Source organism: Diaphorina citri, unplaced genomic scaffold (assembly GCF_000475195.1).
Source record: "Diaphorina citri unplaced genomic scaffold, Diaci psyllid genome assembly version 1.1 scaffold412, whole genome shotgun sequence".
Classification (NCBI taxonomy): Eukaryota; Metazoa; Arthropoda; class Insecta; order Hemiptera; family Psyllidae; genus Diaphorina; species Diaphorina citri.
This window is the reverse complement of record NW_007377847.1, coordinates 1-16,514: the sequence shown is the minus strand read 5'-3', so window position 1 is coordinate 16,514 and position 16,514 is coordinate 1. Positions and strand designations below refer to the sequence as shown.

Genomic DNA, 16,514 nt, shown 5'->3' with positions numbered 1-16,514 from the left:
AATAACAAAATAAAACAACTCGATATAGGAAAATACTTTACGACAAAACTACACGAAAATTCCATACACATGAAAACATCGACAAACTATGGTCTTGTCGATGTTTTCTTGTCCAAGCCGAAATTGTTTTTAGATTATGCGGGTAATGTGAAGAGACGATTACTCATGCCATCCTCGAATGTAACTCCCTACTTCCATGACTTACTGTAGGGTTATCCAACCCACTGCAAGACATCCATGGAAAATACCTAACCAAAAAGCTACTGAAGATCGCCCGGATCTTCGAGCCCAGTTGGGAGCCAGCCAGCTTACACAAATAGCCCACTCTGAGGCTAACAGCCCCAAAAATGGGTCAAGCTTATTCGAATCTAGATGATTTCTCCGTTCAAAGGTTTCATGGGGACCTTTTCGAAGTTCTTCTTCTCCTCGGCCCATTGCTTTTTAATTTCTGGATCCGCGGGACCCCAGTCTTCAGTCGGTGAAATGGCGTTGAGGAACTTCTGCACAGAAAACGAGTGTTGAACAGAATAAGTAATAACATAAGTTTTTAGATCTTGAGTCCCACTAGTAACGGTGTCCCACTAGTAACGGTGAACTTTCCCATATCTTACTCAGTCCCAAAATATTTGCACTCGTATTTCGATTGTAAATATTTCAACGGGTCCCGGATTCGATTTCCGGCGGGGTTTTTTCGGCTCTGCGCTTGAAATGCGTTGTGATTGTGCACTCGCCAACCCCAATGGTGCAGTGCAGCAACTCTCAACGGGGGCGATCGACCCTTGGGGGGGATTTCAGGGGGCGAAAAAGAGATGGGAGCGATAAGAGGGGCGACGACCGATAAAGGGGTGTTGTGTTAACATGCTGCACACTTTTTAAAAGTTAAATTCATCTTGAGGACCTGCAAAAAGGTTTGCGAGCAAGATTTCAAATTCTAACAACATTAAAAGGCCACTCACCTGTTTCAAAGAAGATCCCTTCGCTCTAAGGGCGGGACCCCAGTCTTCAGTCGGTGAAATGGCGTTGAGGAACTTCTGCACAGAAAACGAGTGTTGAACAGAATAAGTAATAACATAAGGTTTTAGATCTTGAGTCCCACTAGTAACGGTGAACTTTCCCATATCTTACTCAGTCCCAAAATATTTGCACTCGTATTTCGATTGTAAATATTTCAACGGGTCCCGGATTCGATTTCCGGCGGGGTTTTTTCGGCTCTGCGCTTGAAATGCGTTGTGATAGTGCACTCGCCAACCCCAATGGTGCAGTGCAGCGACTCTCAACGGGGCGATCGACCCTTGGGGGCGATTTCAGGGGCGAAAAAGAGAAGGGAGCGATAAGAGGGGCGACGACCGATAAAGGGGTGTTTTGTTAACATGCTGCACACTTTTTAAAAGTTAAATTCATCTCGAGGACCTGCAAAAAGGTTTGCGAGCAAGATTTCAAATGCTAACAACATTAAAAGGCCCCTCACCTGTTTCAAAGAAGATCCCTTCGCTCTGAGCACAACGACGAGTGCCCAGAACGGTATCTGACACATGGACAGACAGGCCAAACACCAACCTACGCCATCAGCCCAATCCGGATAGTCATAGTTCTCGTAATGCAGAGGCTTGTGAGCAATGATAGAGTAGATGAAGATAGTCTGAGGAAACACAGAGAGAAGAGTGTTAAAATTAGAAGAAAATCATCACTAAAGGTGTGTCCTCACATAGTCGACTGGCCGTCGATCGAAGTCGACTGAACCGTCCACACTGCCTTGACAACATAGATTCACCTCGTCGTCGATCGACTATGTTTGGACACACCTTAAGACAAGATAACAATTATTGACTGGTACTAGTGGTACCTGGTACTTCAGTGAAGTGTAGAACTTGGAAAAACACAGTGCCAAATTCCCATAAAGCTCAATCGATGTCAAAAAGAGCAAATGTTCTGCATAATGGAGCAAGCTTTTTGTTGCTTTACAAATAGTGAAGAAGTATATATGTTTATCATTTCAACCTACCTAAGCTTTTTGTTCTCCGTCCAATGGGGTTTGAATTCGTCTCTTCTATCTACGTTCTCGAAGCTCTCCACTCTGTTTTTCTTTAGTCTTAAAGGTCGGACTACGTGTAGACACAGCTTGAGACGTTTGGATAATTATCAACTTTCATCTGACAAATCGTTCAAAAAATGGTTCCAAATCGTTCAAACACAAACACTATTCAAACACAAACACTAATATGTTCCTACGGTGCTAGATACTTACAGCTAATATCACAGGGGCACAGAACACCCAGGTAAATCTCCAGTAAACACCTGGCTGAAACTTCAACATAAACTTCAGATCCCAGCACAGGTTCTTGAGACCTGGAAACAGTAAATATGAACATCAAGACGTGTTCACACATAGTCGACCGGCTATCGGTCGATCGACATCGATTCACAATGAATTCACATCGATTGACGGCTGTCGATTATGTGTAGTTTGTGGACACACACTTACAGCTTTACTACGTTTTCATTACAGCCATCTAAGCTGGTTCATTACAGCCATCTAAGCTGGTTCATTACAGCCATCTAAGCTGGTTCATTACAGCCATCTAAGCTGGTTCATTACAGCCATCTAAGCTGGTTCATTACAGCCATCTAAGCTGGTTCATTACAGCCATCTAAGCTGGTTCATTACAGCCATCTAAGCTGGTTCATTACAGCCATCTAAGCTGGTTCATTACAGCCATCTAAGCTGGTTCATTACAGCCATCTAAGCTGGTTCATTACAGCCAATTTGCCAGCCTAGTTAGCTTAGTTGGTAGTGCGTCTGCCTTGTAAGCGCTAGGCCGCGGGTTCGATTCCCGCCCGGGGCGGATTTTATCCTGATGGGATAATGTTCGTTCTCGGAACGACTGGCTTTCTCCTATCCTGTCTTCCTTCTCTCTTCGATTTCAGGACGATAAGACCATAGCAGTTACAGTTCCCTCTATCAAACCTCTTTTAAAAAAAAATGTACGAGTATTTTCCTTCCGGGAAAACTTTCGTAAACAGGATGGTGTGCCATCATAGATTTGGAGTACCTATGGTCTCCCTCTCTCTCTCTCTTATTTAAATGGCAGCTAGGATTCATCTAAAGAAGGTCTACCACCCATCCACTGTCTATCTTTGGCGGAATCTGACTTACCGTACACCCAAACCAGACTGACGCACTCGAAGATTGCTATGAAGAGGACGGCTGTACCACCTCCATACACATCCATCAGAGTCAGGACGTAGTTGCCACCCTGTAAAAGAAAACAATAAGTCAAAATGTAGTTGCCATCCTGTAACACAAAACAATACGACTTCTGTAACTCGGAACGACTGGCTTTCTCCTATCCTGTCTTCCTTCTCTCTTCGATTTCAGGACGATAAGACCATAGCAGTTACAGTTCCCTCTATCAAACCTCTTTTAAAAAAAAATGTACGAGTATTTTCCTTCCGGGAAAACTTTCGTAAACAGGATGGTGTGCCATCATAGATTTGGAGTACCTATGGTCTCCCTCTCTCTCTCTCTTATTTAAATGGCAGCTAGGATTCATCTAAAGAAGGTCTACCACCCATCCACTGTCTATCTTTGGCGGAATCTGACTTACCGTACACCCAAACCAGACTGACGCACTCGACTATCCTGTCTTCCTTCTCTCTTTGATTTCGGGACGATAAGACCATAGCAGTTACAGTTCCCTCTGTCAAACCTCTTAAAAAAAAGAAGGTAGGTAAGGTATATTTAATTTGGTATCTACAATAAAATTATCACGTATTTTTTACTTGCACTTTTATTCTCTTTGCACGACATCAGATCGATGTCGAGTTATCTAACAATTTCATCCTGCTCTCAGAACCGTTCTAAATCGAAAAAACAAAATACCTACATAATAATTAGAGTTCTCTTGAACTGCTTGAGCATATTTGACTTCGGATCAGGACCGATTCAAGGGGCGAAGATTTATTCGTTCTTTTTCCGGGAAGATTTTTAGCTAAATCCCCTTTAGGGATACGCACTCGAAGATTGCTATGAAGAGGACGGCTGTACCACCTCCATACACATCCATCAGAGTCAGGACGTAGTTGCCACCCTGTAAAACAAAACAATAAGTCAAAATGTAGTTGCCATCCTGTAACACAAAACTATACGACTTCTGTAAAGCTGTGTCCAAACATAGTCGACGCCGTCGATCGATGGTCTATCGACGAGGTGAATCTTGAGCTGTGTCCAAACATAGTCGACACCGTCGATCGATGGTCTATCGACGAGGTGAATCTTGAGCTGTGTCCAAACATAGTCGACGCCGACGATCGATGGTCTATCGACGAGGTGAATCTTGAGCTGTGTCCACACATAGTCGACGCCGTCGATCGATGGTCGGTTTTCTGGACAAAATTTGCACCACCATTTTCGTGATCCTGGTAAAAAGACCTTTAATTTGATATATATAGGTCGACTAGGTTTGGATAAGTCCTTCTATGGGGACAGACAGACAGACAGACCGACAGACCGACCGACAGACGACACCGAAGCGAATACAATAGTCCGTCCCTTTTACCTTTTTATTACTATTGTAATAATGAAGGAAGGACGGACTAATAAAGGAAGGACGGACTAAAAATGAAGTTGGACGGGCCCCCTCAGCCTCCCCCCTAAATACGGCCGTGGACTAAGGTTCTGATAAATTTTGAGGACCTCTTCAGTATAACAAAATAACGTAAAATATTGAAAAGCGAAGACAAAAAGGGGGGAGAAGGAGGGACAAAAAACAAAATTCCGAGGGAAACTCTGGCGCGATATGTTCCTTAATTCATCAGCAGTGATAGGATTACGTAGAAAAGTACGTGTAAAGTTCGTCGTATCCCGCTCTCGAACTCTTGAGCTGTGTCCAAACATAGTCGACGCCGTCAATCGATGGTCTATCGACGAGGTGAATCTTGAGCTGTGTCCACACATAGTCGACACCGTCGATCGACGAGGTGAATCTATATGTTGTCAAGGTAGTGTTTCAGTCGACATCGAACAGATCTATGGCGTCGGCTATGTGTGGACTGTGGACACAGCTTCTTTCCTGGACGCAAAGTGAGGAGGTTTGATAGAGGAGACTGTAACAACGGAGGTCTTTATCGTCCCTAAATTGAAAAGAGAAGGCGGATAGGATAGGTCGATAAAAGAAAGCCAGCAATTCAGAGAAAGAACCTGATCTGTTTAGGAAAATGTTTACCCAGTGAGGGAATCAAAACCAATAGACCTCAGATTTGGATTTTTCCCAACTTTTTACATAGGAATCGACCATTTATTCATAATTTTTACCCATTTGCAACTCCTCCATTGAAAAGAGAAGGCGGATAGGATAGGTCGATAAAAGAAAGCCAGCAATTTGGAGAAAGAACCTGATCTGTTTAGGAAGACGTTTACCCAGTGAGGAAATGAAAACCAATTTGAAGAGCGTTTACAAGGCATGTGATGCGAGCTACGATCCAAGCAAACTAGAGGCTGGCTGGGGCCATACTTACATGGGTAACACAAGATAGACCTATGACGTAGCACACTAAGGCGGTGCATATGCAGAAAGGGAGCTTGTGATTTCGCAACACCAGGAATTCGTCAGACACTGATGTTAGTACATTCTCCAACAAGGCAAACTGAAATGAGAAGAGATTCAGGTCAATCAGCGCATTGGAGTTTAGCGACTGCTTGTGATTTCGCAACACCAGGAATTCGTCAGACACTGATGTTAGTACATTCTCCAACAAGGCAAACTGAAATGAGAAGAGATTCAGATCAATCAGCACATTGGAGTTTAGCAACCTTATAATCTTTAATATTGAAGTCCCTCACAACCTCCGTGGCCAAGTGGGTCTTGTACTCCGGAGGTCCCGGGTTCCATTCCTGCGGAGTCGGAGTTTTTTCGACTGTGTTTGGAGTTCAGCCTTGTGAGGACAATGGAGGAGCTACATTTCATCTGTCAATACACAATGAGTTTCATGAAACTCGGTTTCACCAGGGTGCACTGACTGTGTTTGGAGTTCAGCCTTGTGAGGACAATGGAGGAGCTACATTTCATCTGTCAATACACAATGAGTTTCATGAAACTCGGTTTCACTAGGGTGCACTGCTCTGTGTTAACCTTATGCACGGGTTGCATGAAACACGTTTCACTAGTGTTCATAGCGCCTAAAGCCAGCCACTCACCATCAGGTATCAAGTAGACCTGACAGGCGGACCTAATCCTCGGCGAAAGGTTTGTAAATCAGCACCTACCTCACTGTCCAGTCCCAATACGAACAGCATGAGGAAGAACAGTATGGACCAGAGTTGAGGGAACGGCAATCTGAGTAGAGCCTCCGGATAGGCGACGAACGCCAATCCCGGCCCCTCCTTGACAACCTGGTTGATGGGTACGTTGAGGTCGTGCGCCATGGCCCCCAAAATGGAGAAGGTGACGATGCCGGACATTATGCTCGTGATGGTGTCCATGACGCTCACCACGAGGGCGTCCCTGCGGAAAAGAACGGAACAGGCACTTCAAATTTCTGTGTCTTAGCATGCCCAACAGAATCAAGGGATTTTTGTATAGACTGAGAGAGTAAACAGACTTTTCAGTCCTATGCTGGTAGTATAAACAAGGTATATTCTATTCTATTCTAAAGGTGTGTCCAATCTCCAATATAGTCGACCGGCCGTCGATCGACGAGATAAAAAACTATGTTATCGGGGCAGTATGGACTCCTCAGGTCGACTATGGGTGGACACAGCTTCCTCTTTTTACAACTGTGCCTTCCCTCGATGTATCACTCAAGTTCTCAGCTTTACAGACTCTAACCTCTGTCTTACCTGTAGACGTTATTGCTGAAGTCATTGTAACTACTGTACATGATCAAACCCCCCATGGATACACTGAGCGAGAAAAACATTTGACCTGCCGCCGCATGCCAAACCTGAAATTAAATTCAATGAACATCACATCACTTGAGGCGTTGAATCAACTACCAACTACCAGAGATCTCTTCAGAACAGCAGTGTCAAGATCTATCTGGCAACCACCGGCTGAGATGTCGCCACACTAAGTGATAATTTAAACCTTATTAATTTTAAAGTAACATCAGCTGTAGCCGACTGGTAATGGCAGAATACAGAATATCTTTTTATTTTCTGCCATACACCGTCTTGAACCGCCGTTAATCAGCGTGAGGACAACCATCACCAATGGTCGATTAACTTAAGTGCCCATTATCTTGTGTTGATTCGTAGACAAAAAGCCCACTCTGAGGGCAAACAGCCTTAAAAGTTGGGTTAAGCTTATACGAATCTACGAATCTTGAGTTGCTGAAATCGGTCATTTACTCATTAATATTCTCGATTAACTTAAGTGCCCATTATCTTGTGTTGATTCGTAGACAAAAAGCCCACTCTGAGGGCAAACAGCCTTAAAAGTTGGGTTAAGTTTATACGAATCTTGAGTTGCTGAAATCGGTCATTACTCATTAATATTCAGTTCTTACCTGTATATCAAGCAACTTCTCCCAGGTAGGTGTGATGAAGTAGAGTACACCGCTGATGGCGCCATCTTGTAACAGACCGGTAACTAATAACGTGACTAGGATCACGTAGGGAAATGTAGCAGCGAAATAAACCACCTGGAAAAAGTATCCAATTAATAAAATCATCAATCAAATCATGTAACAGACCGGTAACTAATAACGTGACTAGGATCACGTAGGGAAATGTAGCAGCGAAATAAACCACCTGGAAAAAGTATCCAATTAATTAAATCATCAATCAAATCATGTGGTAAGCAGAAAGCTTCTCCACAACTTTTGTGAACATCACAGCATTACTAAGTGCCTTCTCTACTGTTGATTCTCATTTATCATTCATCTTTTTACGTTGGTAGACCGTCTAACTCTAACTGACTCAGGTCTCACACACCTAGCTCTTTCAGACAGTCAGAACGTATGTGGCGAAAAAAGCTTGAGACCTAGGTCTCTCAGATGGTCTGACAGACCTAGGTCTTTGGATTTTTCTGCCACACACGCTCAGATGGTTTGAGAGACCTAGGTATTAGGACTAAGTGCCTCCTCTACTGTTGATTTTCATTTATCATTAATCTTTTTACGTTGGTAGACCGTCTAACTCTAACTGACTCAGGTCTCACACACCTAGATCTTTCAGACAGTCAGAACGGGTGTGGCGGAAAAAGCTCGAGACCTAGGTCTGTCAGATGGTCTGACAGACCTAGGTCTTTAGATTTTTCTGCCACACACACTCAGACGGTCTGAGAGACCTATGGCAGTCTTACCTTCCCAGATGTCTTAATGCCTTTCATCAGACAGAGTACAACCACTATCCAGGATACTGCGAGACAGATAGCCAGATCTGTCTTGACCGGACCAAGATTCTCAATACCGTCCGACAACTTGAGGACTTTTCGCCTGGGGGAATAAAAATATAAACATAGTTGAGGCAACTTTTGACGATAGAAATCCTTTGTCAAAGGAAGAATTGGGATACCTCAGCACAATACCCAGGTACCCACTAATTCTGGGCTCTAATATTCTCATGTTACAGGCATTGTGGCATAGTAGTCAAGACCCTCGCCTGGTAACAGAAGAGCGCGTGTACGATCCCAGCCGAGGCTTATAATCATTTATTTCATAAATTAACCACGTAATAATGGAGTTCTAAGGGTTAGGTGGTAGAGAACGTCTCCGGCGTTAACCTCGCCTAGTGGTTTCAAGTCTATTGTTTGTTAAACAAAAACACAATGTTGCTACCCTCACATAGTTGAGGCAACTTTTGACGATAGAAATCCTTTGTCAAAGGAAGACTTGGGATACCTCAGCACAATACCCAGGTACCCACTAATTCTGGGCTCTAATATTCACATATTACAGACATTGTGGCATAGTAGCCAAGACCCTCGCCTGGTAACAGAAGAGCGCGGGTACGATCCCAGCCGAGGCTTGGAATTCATAATCATATATTTCATAAATTAACCACGTAATAATGGAGCTCCAAGGGTTAGGTGGTAGAGAACGTCTCCGGCGTTAACCTCGCCTTGTGGTTTCAAGTCTATTGTTTGTTAAACTAAAACACAATGTTGCTACCCTAAACAAGGTATACTTACTCCCAAAACTGGAGACTCGCTGTTTCAACGTTGGTGGAGTTGTAGAAGATGATACTATTATTATTGTCATACACGAGGGAACTATTAGAACTATTACTGGACTGATAACTACTAACGCTACTACTATTGCTGTTGTTTCCGCTCTGAAACACAAGAGAAACAAGGACATAAGGGACCGACGCTCTCGAACAGGGAAATTAATCCCGCTAAGACAGGGAAATTAATCCCACTAGATGAGAACTTTACGAGGACATTTCAAGCGTGAGTGATTTCAGATTGCAGCGGGGAGAGGGAGAGAAGGAAACCGAGCGAGTTCCAGAGTTCAGTGTTTGGGATACTCTTCAAAGACTTGAAAAATGTTTAACTAGACGTTTATTGGTGAGAGGGGTCTGGCTGGGATTTCGCCAGCAAATTTTACGCCAAGAAAGGATGGTGCGCCATGCAGCATTTGACATCTCCACTAACAAAGATCATTTTTGGCATCTCCACTAATAGAACATTTTGAATTCTCCACTACCAAAGATTTTATGGCATCTCCCCTAACAAAGATTATTTGGCATCTCCACTAGTTTTGGTGGAGATGCCAAATGTACATTGATCCCATACTACCTACTACATACCTCTTGATGTAACCTCCTTTTATTAATACTGGACTGATTTTATAACATTATAGTGTAAATATTATTTTATGAGGCTGATTCTACCTGAACAATTCCTAACCCGTTTCTTCCCTCACGAAGCTGATTTTAGATGAATAAATCCTACGGCGAAGCTGGCTTTTACGTGGCTAACACCTACGTGGCTGATTCTACTTGGCAAATAACTACGCGGGCTGATTTTACGTGGCTCATACTTACATTGACGCCGCGTACGTAGCACGTACTCATGTCGGCCCACTCCGGGTCACACTTACTCCAAGGCACATCGAATTGCAAGGAAGAAAACATGTAGTAGAGAGTGTAAGACATTATGACGTTGTAATAGATACACACAATGAGACTAACGGTAACCATGGCAACGCCCACACCTGTAACAAAACACGTGGAAATTTACAACCTGTAATAAAACAGTTGGAAATGAACAAACAATTAGATAATAGGTACCACAAGGAAGAAAACATGTAGTAGAGAGTGTAAGACATTATGACGTTGTAATAGATACACACGATGAGACTAACGGTAACCATGGCAACGCCTACACCTGTAACAAAACAGTTGGAAATTAACAAACAATTAGATAATAGGTACCACAAGGAAGAAAACATGTAGTAGAGAGCGTAAGACATTATGACGTTGTAATAGATACACACGATGAGACTAACGGTAACCATGGCAACGCCTACACCTGTAACAAAACAGTTGGAAATTAACAAACAATTAGATAATAGGTACCACAAGGAAGAAAACATGTAGTAGAGAGCGTAAGACATTATGACGTTGTAATAGATACACACGATGAGACTAACGGTAACCATGGCAACGCCTACACCTGTAACAAAACAGTTGGAAATTAACAAACAATTAGATAATAGGTACCACAAGGAAGAAAACATGTAGTAGAGAGCGTAAGACATTATGACGTTGTAATAGATACACACGATGAGACTAACGGTAACCATGGCAACGCCTACACCTGTAACAAAACAGTTGGAAATTAACAAACAATTAGATAATAGGTACCACAAGGAAGAAAACATGTAGTAGAGAGCGTAAGACATTATGACGTTGTAATAGATACACACGATGAGACTAACGGTAACCATGGCAACGCCTACACCTGTAACAAAACAGTTGGAAATTAACAAACAATTAGATAATAGGTACCACAAGGAAGAAAACATGTAGTAGAGAGCGTAAGACATTATGACGTTGTAATAGATACACACGATGAGACTAACGGTAACCATGGCAACGCCTACACCTGTAACAAAACAGTTGGAAATTAACAAACAATTAGATAATAGGTACCACAAGGAAGAAAACATGTAGTAGAGAGCGTAAGACATTATGACGTTGTAATAGATACACACGATGAGACTAACGGTAACCATGGCAACGCCTACACCTGTAACAAAACAGTTGGAAATTAACAAACAATTAGATAATAGGTACCACAAGGAAGAAAACATGTAGTAGAGAGCGTAAGACATTATGACGTTGTAATAGATACACACGATGAGACTAACGGTAACCATGGCAACGCCTACACCTGTAACAAAACAGTTGGAAATTAACAAACAATTAGATAATAGGTACCACAAGGAAGAAAACATGTAGTAGAGAGCGTAAGACATTATGACGTTGTAATAGATACACACGATGAGACTAACGGTAACCATGGCAACGCCTACACCTGTAACAAAACAGTTGGAAATTAACAAACAATTGTTTTACCCTCGCACAAAAAGGGTGCTCACAAAAAAGGAGGTAGCAGGAGACACGAATTTTCCATACTGGGTGGGCCTTGTTTTTGAAATCTGGGTGAATGAGAAAAAATAAGGCTGCTTTTTTTTACTTTCTATTACTAGGTAAAATAATTATTTTCTTTTGTAGAGGTTTGATACAGGGAACTGTAACTGCTAAGATCTTATCGTTCCGAAAGCACATAGAGAAGGAAGAAGTCAGGACGGGTCAACCACTAGTACCAAATAAGTAAATACCTAGGTACTAACACATGGTATAAAACTTACCTTTTGCTATGGGACAACAGTTCCATAAACCCAAGGGTCCCACCCCGCCAAACTGACCCACAGCAAGTTCCAGGAAGTACATGGGTTTGCCTGCCAGGACCAACATTATCAGGTATGGGATCAGGAACGCATGAACAAACAATTAGATAATAGGTACCACAAGGAAGAAAACATGTAGTAGAGAGTGTAAGACATTATGACGTTGTAATAGATGCACACAATGAGACTAACGGTAACCATGGCAACGCCCACACCTGTAACAAAACAGATGGAAATTTACAACCTGTAATAAAACACTTGGAAATGAACAAACAATTAGATAATAGGTACCACAAGGAAGAAAACATGTAGTAGAGAGTGTAAGACATTATGACGTTGTAATAGATACACACGATGAGACTAACGGTAACCATGGCAACGCCCACACCTGTAACAAAACACGTGGAAATTTACAACCTGTAATAAAACAGTTGGAAATGAACAAACAATTAGATAATAGGTGCCACAAGGAAGAAAACATGTAGTAGAGAGTGTAAGACATTATGACGTTGTAATAGATACACACGATGAGACTAACGGTAACCATGGCAACGCCCACACCTGTAACAAAACACGTGGAAATTTACAACCTGTAATAAAACAGTTGGAAATGAACAAACAATTAGATAATAGGTACCACAAGGCAGAAAACATGTAGTAGAGATTGTAAGACATTATGACGTTGTAACAATTCAATTCAATTCAATTTTTATTGTATTGTTAATACACATTATATACAATTTACAAATAATGAATACTACCCACTCCCCCTCCCGTCTCCATCCCACCCCCAGAGTTTTACCCTCGCACAAAAAGGGTGCTCACAAAAAAGGAGGTAGCAGGAGACAGGAATTTTTCATACTGGATGGGCCTTGTTTTTGAAATCTGGGTGAATGAGAAAAAATAAGGCTGTTTTATTTTTACTTTCTATTACTAGGTAAAATAATTATTTTCTTTTGTAGAGGTTTGATACAGGGGACTGTAACTGCTAAGATCTTATCGTTCCGAAAGCACATAGAGAAGGAAGACAGGATAGGAGAAAGCCAGCTTAGGATAAAATCCACCCCCGCGCAGGAATAGAACCCACGAACTAGCGCTTACAAGACAGACGCGCTGACCTCCAAGCTAACTACTCGTAGACTGGCAAATCAGATAATTTCCTGTGTTGCTGTCAAATTATATCCAAATCAAGCAACCCGTTCGAGAGCTTTTGGTGAAGAAACACACTACCATCACATCACATCACTTCACATCACATCACTTCACATGAAACATGAAGTCATGGAGAGTCAGAAAAAGGTACATCTTTTAGGATAAAATCCACCCCCGCGCAGGAATAGAACCCACGAACTAGCGCTTACAAGACAGACGCGCTGACCTCCAAGCTAACTAGACTGGCAAATCAGATAATTTCCTGTGTTGCTGTCAAATTATATCCGAATCAAGCAACCCGTTCGAGAGCTTTCGTGAAGAAACACACTACCATCACATCACATCACATCACATCACATCACTTCACATGAAACATGAAGTCAGGGAGAGTCAGAAAAAGGTACAGTTAAAAAACATCAAAACTCTGTTCCGTGTTGATTTATGCCGGGCGTCTCTTCAAACTATTGACGTAGGTTTTTTTTTTTTTAAGAGGTTTGACAGAGGGAACTGTAACTGCTATGGTCTTATCGTCCCGAAATCGAAGAGAGAAGGAAGACAGGATAGGAGAAAGCCAGCCGTTCCGAGAACGAACATTATCCCATCAGGATAAAATCCGCCCCGGGCGGGAATCGAACCCGCGGCCTAGTGCTAACAAGGCAGACGCACCACCAACTAAGCTAACTAGGCTGGCTCAGTTAAAATTTTTCCCATAATAGGTTGTAGGTAGGTATAATTTCGTTCAGGACAACCACACTACCACCACGTCACGTAACGTAAGGTGATGGTAGTGTGTTTCTACCTTAACAGACAAACAAAAGGAAGAATTATTTTATTGTCAAGTGAAAACTTAAAACCTCACTTCGTTCATTCACGTAACGTAAGGTGATGGTAGTGTGTTTCTACCTTAACAGACAAACAAAAGGAAGAATTATTTTATTGTCAAGTGAAAACTTAAAGCTCACTTCGTTCATTCAAAAAGTCCAATCAAGATGGCCTTGACAATGTTTCAAGAGTACCTCAAGGTTGAGTGGAAGAGTGATGAGGAATGCTTCACATGTATAAGTGTCTACCTCTAATAGAGTAGCTATGTAGGATCAGGGCCATATTTTAGAGGGGAGAAAGGGGGCCAGGGGTTCTTCGTCTTCTTCTCCTATCGGAGGTTGAAAATCATGATGGCAATCTCGTCTTTGTTTCTTGAAACCCTCATCAATTCTTCTTGATCAGCACACCCATACCAGTCTCTCAGATTTCTTCCCCTTGACTTTCTTCTTCTGCCTCTGTTTCGTCTTTCTAGTCTTCCTTCCATCTTTCCTTCCGGTATCAGATTCAAGCTACTAAAACTTAAAAGAATTGGCCTATAATTTGGAGCATCATCATCAATTATATCAATCCTGTTGTTGTGGTTGTTGTTGTTGTTGTTGTTGTTGTTGTTGTTGTTGTTGTTGTTGTAGCGGCTTTAGCTTTCGCCGAATGGCGATAGCAGAATAAAGAAAAGATGTACTCGCGGCGCGCAACTATGTGCGCAGAGAAGCGCCGATGATGCGCGCGCTCCTGTTTGTCACCGCTGTAGGTGCGCTCCCTTAATGAGCCGCCCCGGGGGACACCTGAGGATGAGAAGAATCGATTCATTATGACAATAAAATTATTTTTAGTAGGCCAGGCATAGGAACCTAGGAAGGAAAAGGAAGTTCCTTTTCCAGCTGTTTAAAATTCCATACCTCGGCTGGGATTGAACCCACGCCCTCCTGTTTATCAGGCGAGCGCCTTGACCACTACACCACCGAGGCAGGTGAAGTACCTGTGGTGAATCTGAAAGCCTCATGGCGGAGGTTCCGGGTTCGATTCCCGGCGGGTCGAAGTTTTTTCGGCTCTGCGCTTAGAGTTCGGGGTGCACTCAACCTCGTGAGGACAATTGGTGATTCTCATGATTTTTTTTTATTATCTCAGAAAAAACTATAAAAATTAAAAAAAAATATTGAGACTAATTTTGGCACTAAAATCTGACCATCGAAAATTTGACCCGATTACATTACTTCCCTTCCTATAGGATAAGGAAAGTAAAAAAGTGGCATCATAAAGTTCAACCTTATCAGAAAAAGATTGCCCTACATTCCTATACTTGAATCCCCACGAGTTTATATCAAAGCTTCGCATAACGCATTACGAAAACAAAAGTCAGCAAGAGTTGTGCTGGTTGCTTGCTAATGGGCGTTTGTAAACTTTCCAAAAGAACAGAAGCTATGAAATGACATTGAGACACAAGGGAGAGAGAGAAAGAGAGAGAGAGAGAGGGTGGGTGAGAGAGAGAGAGACTAGGGTTGAGTGGTAGAGGAAGCTGTCACCAAAGCATCATCATAATTGCTTCACAACCAGGGACCAATACAAGGGTTTAATGGATAGAATATTTTGGGGTTGTGCAATTCGGATTCTAACGGGGTTGGGACAATTTGGTTACTAGGGCTATAGCTACCATATTTTCGTAGATCAAGATAACAATAAGAAAGGTTCCTGGATCAAGTTTAAATGCTCCAAATTTGCTTTATTAGTCTCATTATTTCAGACTCACACTCAGACGGTCTGACAGACCTAGGATTGTAGATTTTTCCGCCACTCACGCTCAGATAGTCTGAGAGTGAGTGGCTGGCTGACCTTAGATTGGTGAAAATATCTCCTGAACTCATATACCTAACTTACTCGTACTACCTACAATCGTACCTAACTTACTACTACCTACAATCGTACATAACCTCCTACCTATAATCTTACCTAACTTACTACTTACAATCGTACCTAACTTACTACCTACAATCCTACCTAACTTACTACCTACAATCGTACCTACAATCCTACCTACGTACCTAACTTCCTACATACCTAGATACTCGTATATCTATCATAGTATATCTATGTCGCATGTCAACCATCTTCATGTAGTATGTTATGTTTTAGCATGTCTGTACCCTGTAATGCAATTTAATTATCTTCAACTCTGTACCTATACGTAAATAATACGTAGGTATAATTACATGAAGGTGTAACCATATATTAGGTACGAAATAGATAGATATTTATGTAGAGAGGTAGGTAGGTGACATTAAAATTAATGAAACTTGGGATAATTCTGTGTGTAGATAGGTAGGTATACGGAAAATTTGTTTTAAACAGACGTAAATATCGCAAATGTTGCAAATATTTGCAATATTTACGTCTGCTTAAGTATTTATCTTGCAAATATTTAACTTTTTTGCGTTTTTACGTCCTAAAAGTTAAATAATGTCTCCTTACATAAAAAAATTTAGATCTAGAGTTAGATAGATTTTTGCAAATTCCAAAGAAATTTTCACCTGGACATAATACAGTCCAATGATATTCTCCCTTTGTAACAAGAATTCTGTTCAACCTTATTTTTTTTGTTGTTGGGGGGATCCAACCCAGAGCCTTCTATTTGCTAATCCGGGCGGTCCCCTTCCCCTAAAGAACTCTCTTCCCCACCATTAGCTATTAGG

The 16,514-nt window shown here is 42.0% G+C and overlaps 1 protein-coding gene across 1 annotated transcript; it reads right to left on the bottom strand.

The window, feature by feature from the left end:
- Positions 1 to 58: 58 nt before the first annotated feature.
- On the bottom strand, positions 59 to 14,637 carry LOC103508580 (sodium- and chloride-dependent glycine transporter 2-like). Its single transcript, XM_026823151.1, has 16 exons — positions 14,514 to 14,637; positions 12,379 to 12,417; positions 12,206 to 12,244; positions 12,011 to 12,071; positions 11,818 to 11,960; positions 9,986 to 10,155; positions 9,129 to 9,271; positions 8,301 to 8,433; positions 7,504 to 7,638; positions 6,836 to 6,939; positions 6,263 to 6,500; positions 5,515 to 5,643; positions 3,155 to 3,254; positions 2,246 to 2,346; positions 1,469 to 1,639; positions 59 to 500 (listed from the first exon to the last, which is right to left on the bottom strand). The coding sequence occupies exons 1-16, from the start codon at positions 14,635 to 14,637 to the stop codon at positions 369 to 371; spliced, it is 1,962 nt and encodes a 653-aa protein (XP_026678952.1). The 3' UTR covers positions 59 to 368.
- Between the last annotated feature and the right edge of the window lie 1,877 nt (positions 14,638 to 16,514).

Bases quoted from the DNA above. Each gene is read 5' to 3' on its own strand.
- LOC103508580 (XM_026823151.1), bottom strand. From the start codon at position 14,637: ATGAATCGATTCTTCTCATCCTCAGGTGTCCCCCGGGGCGGCTCATTA. The intron at 12,245-12,378 runs GTATCTATTACA...GTTTTGTTACAG, and splicing joins TACCGTTAGTCTCATCGTGT to GTGTGGGCGTTGCCATGGTT. The intron at 12,072-12,205 runs GTATCTATTACA...GTTTTGTTACAG, and splicing joins TACCGTTAGTCTCATCGTGT to GTGTGGGCGTTGCCATGGTT.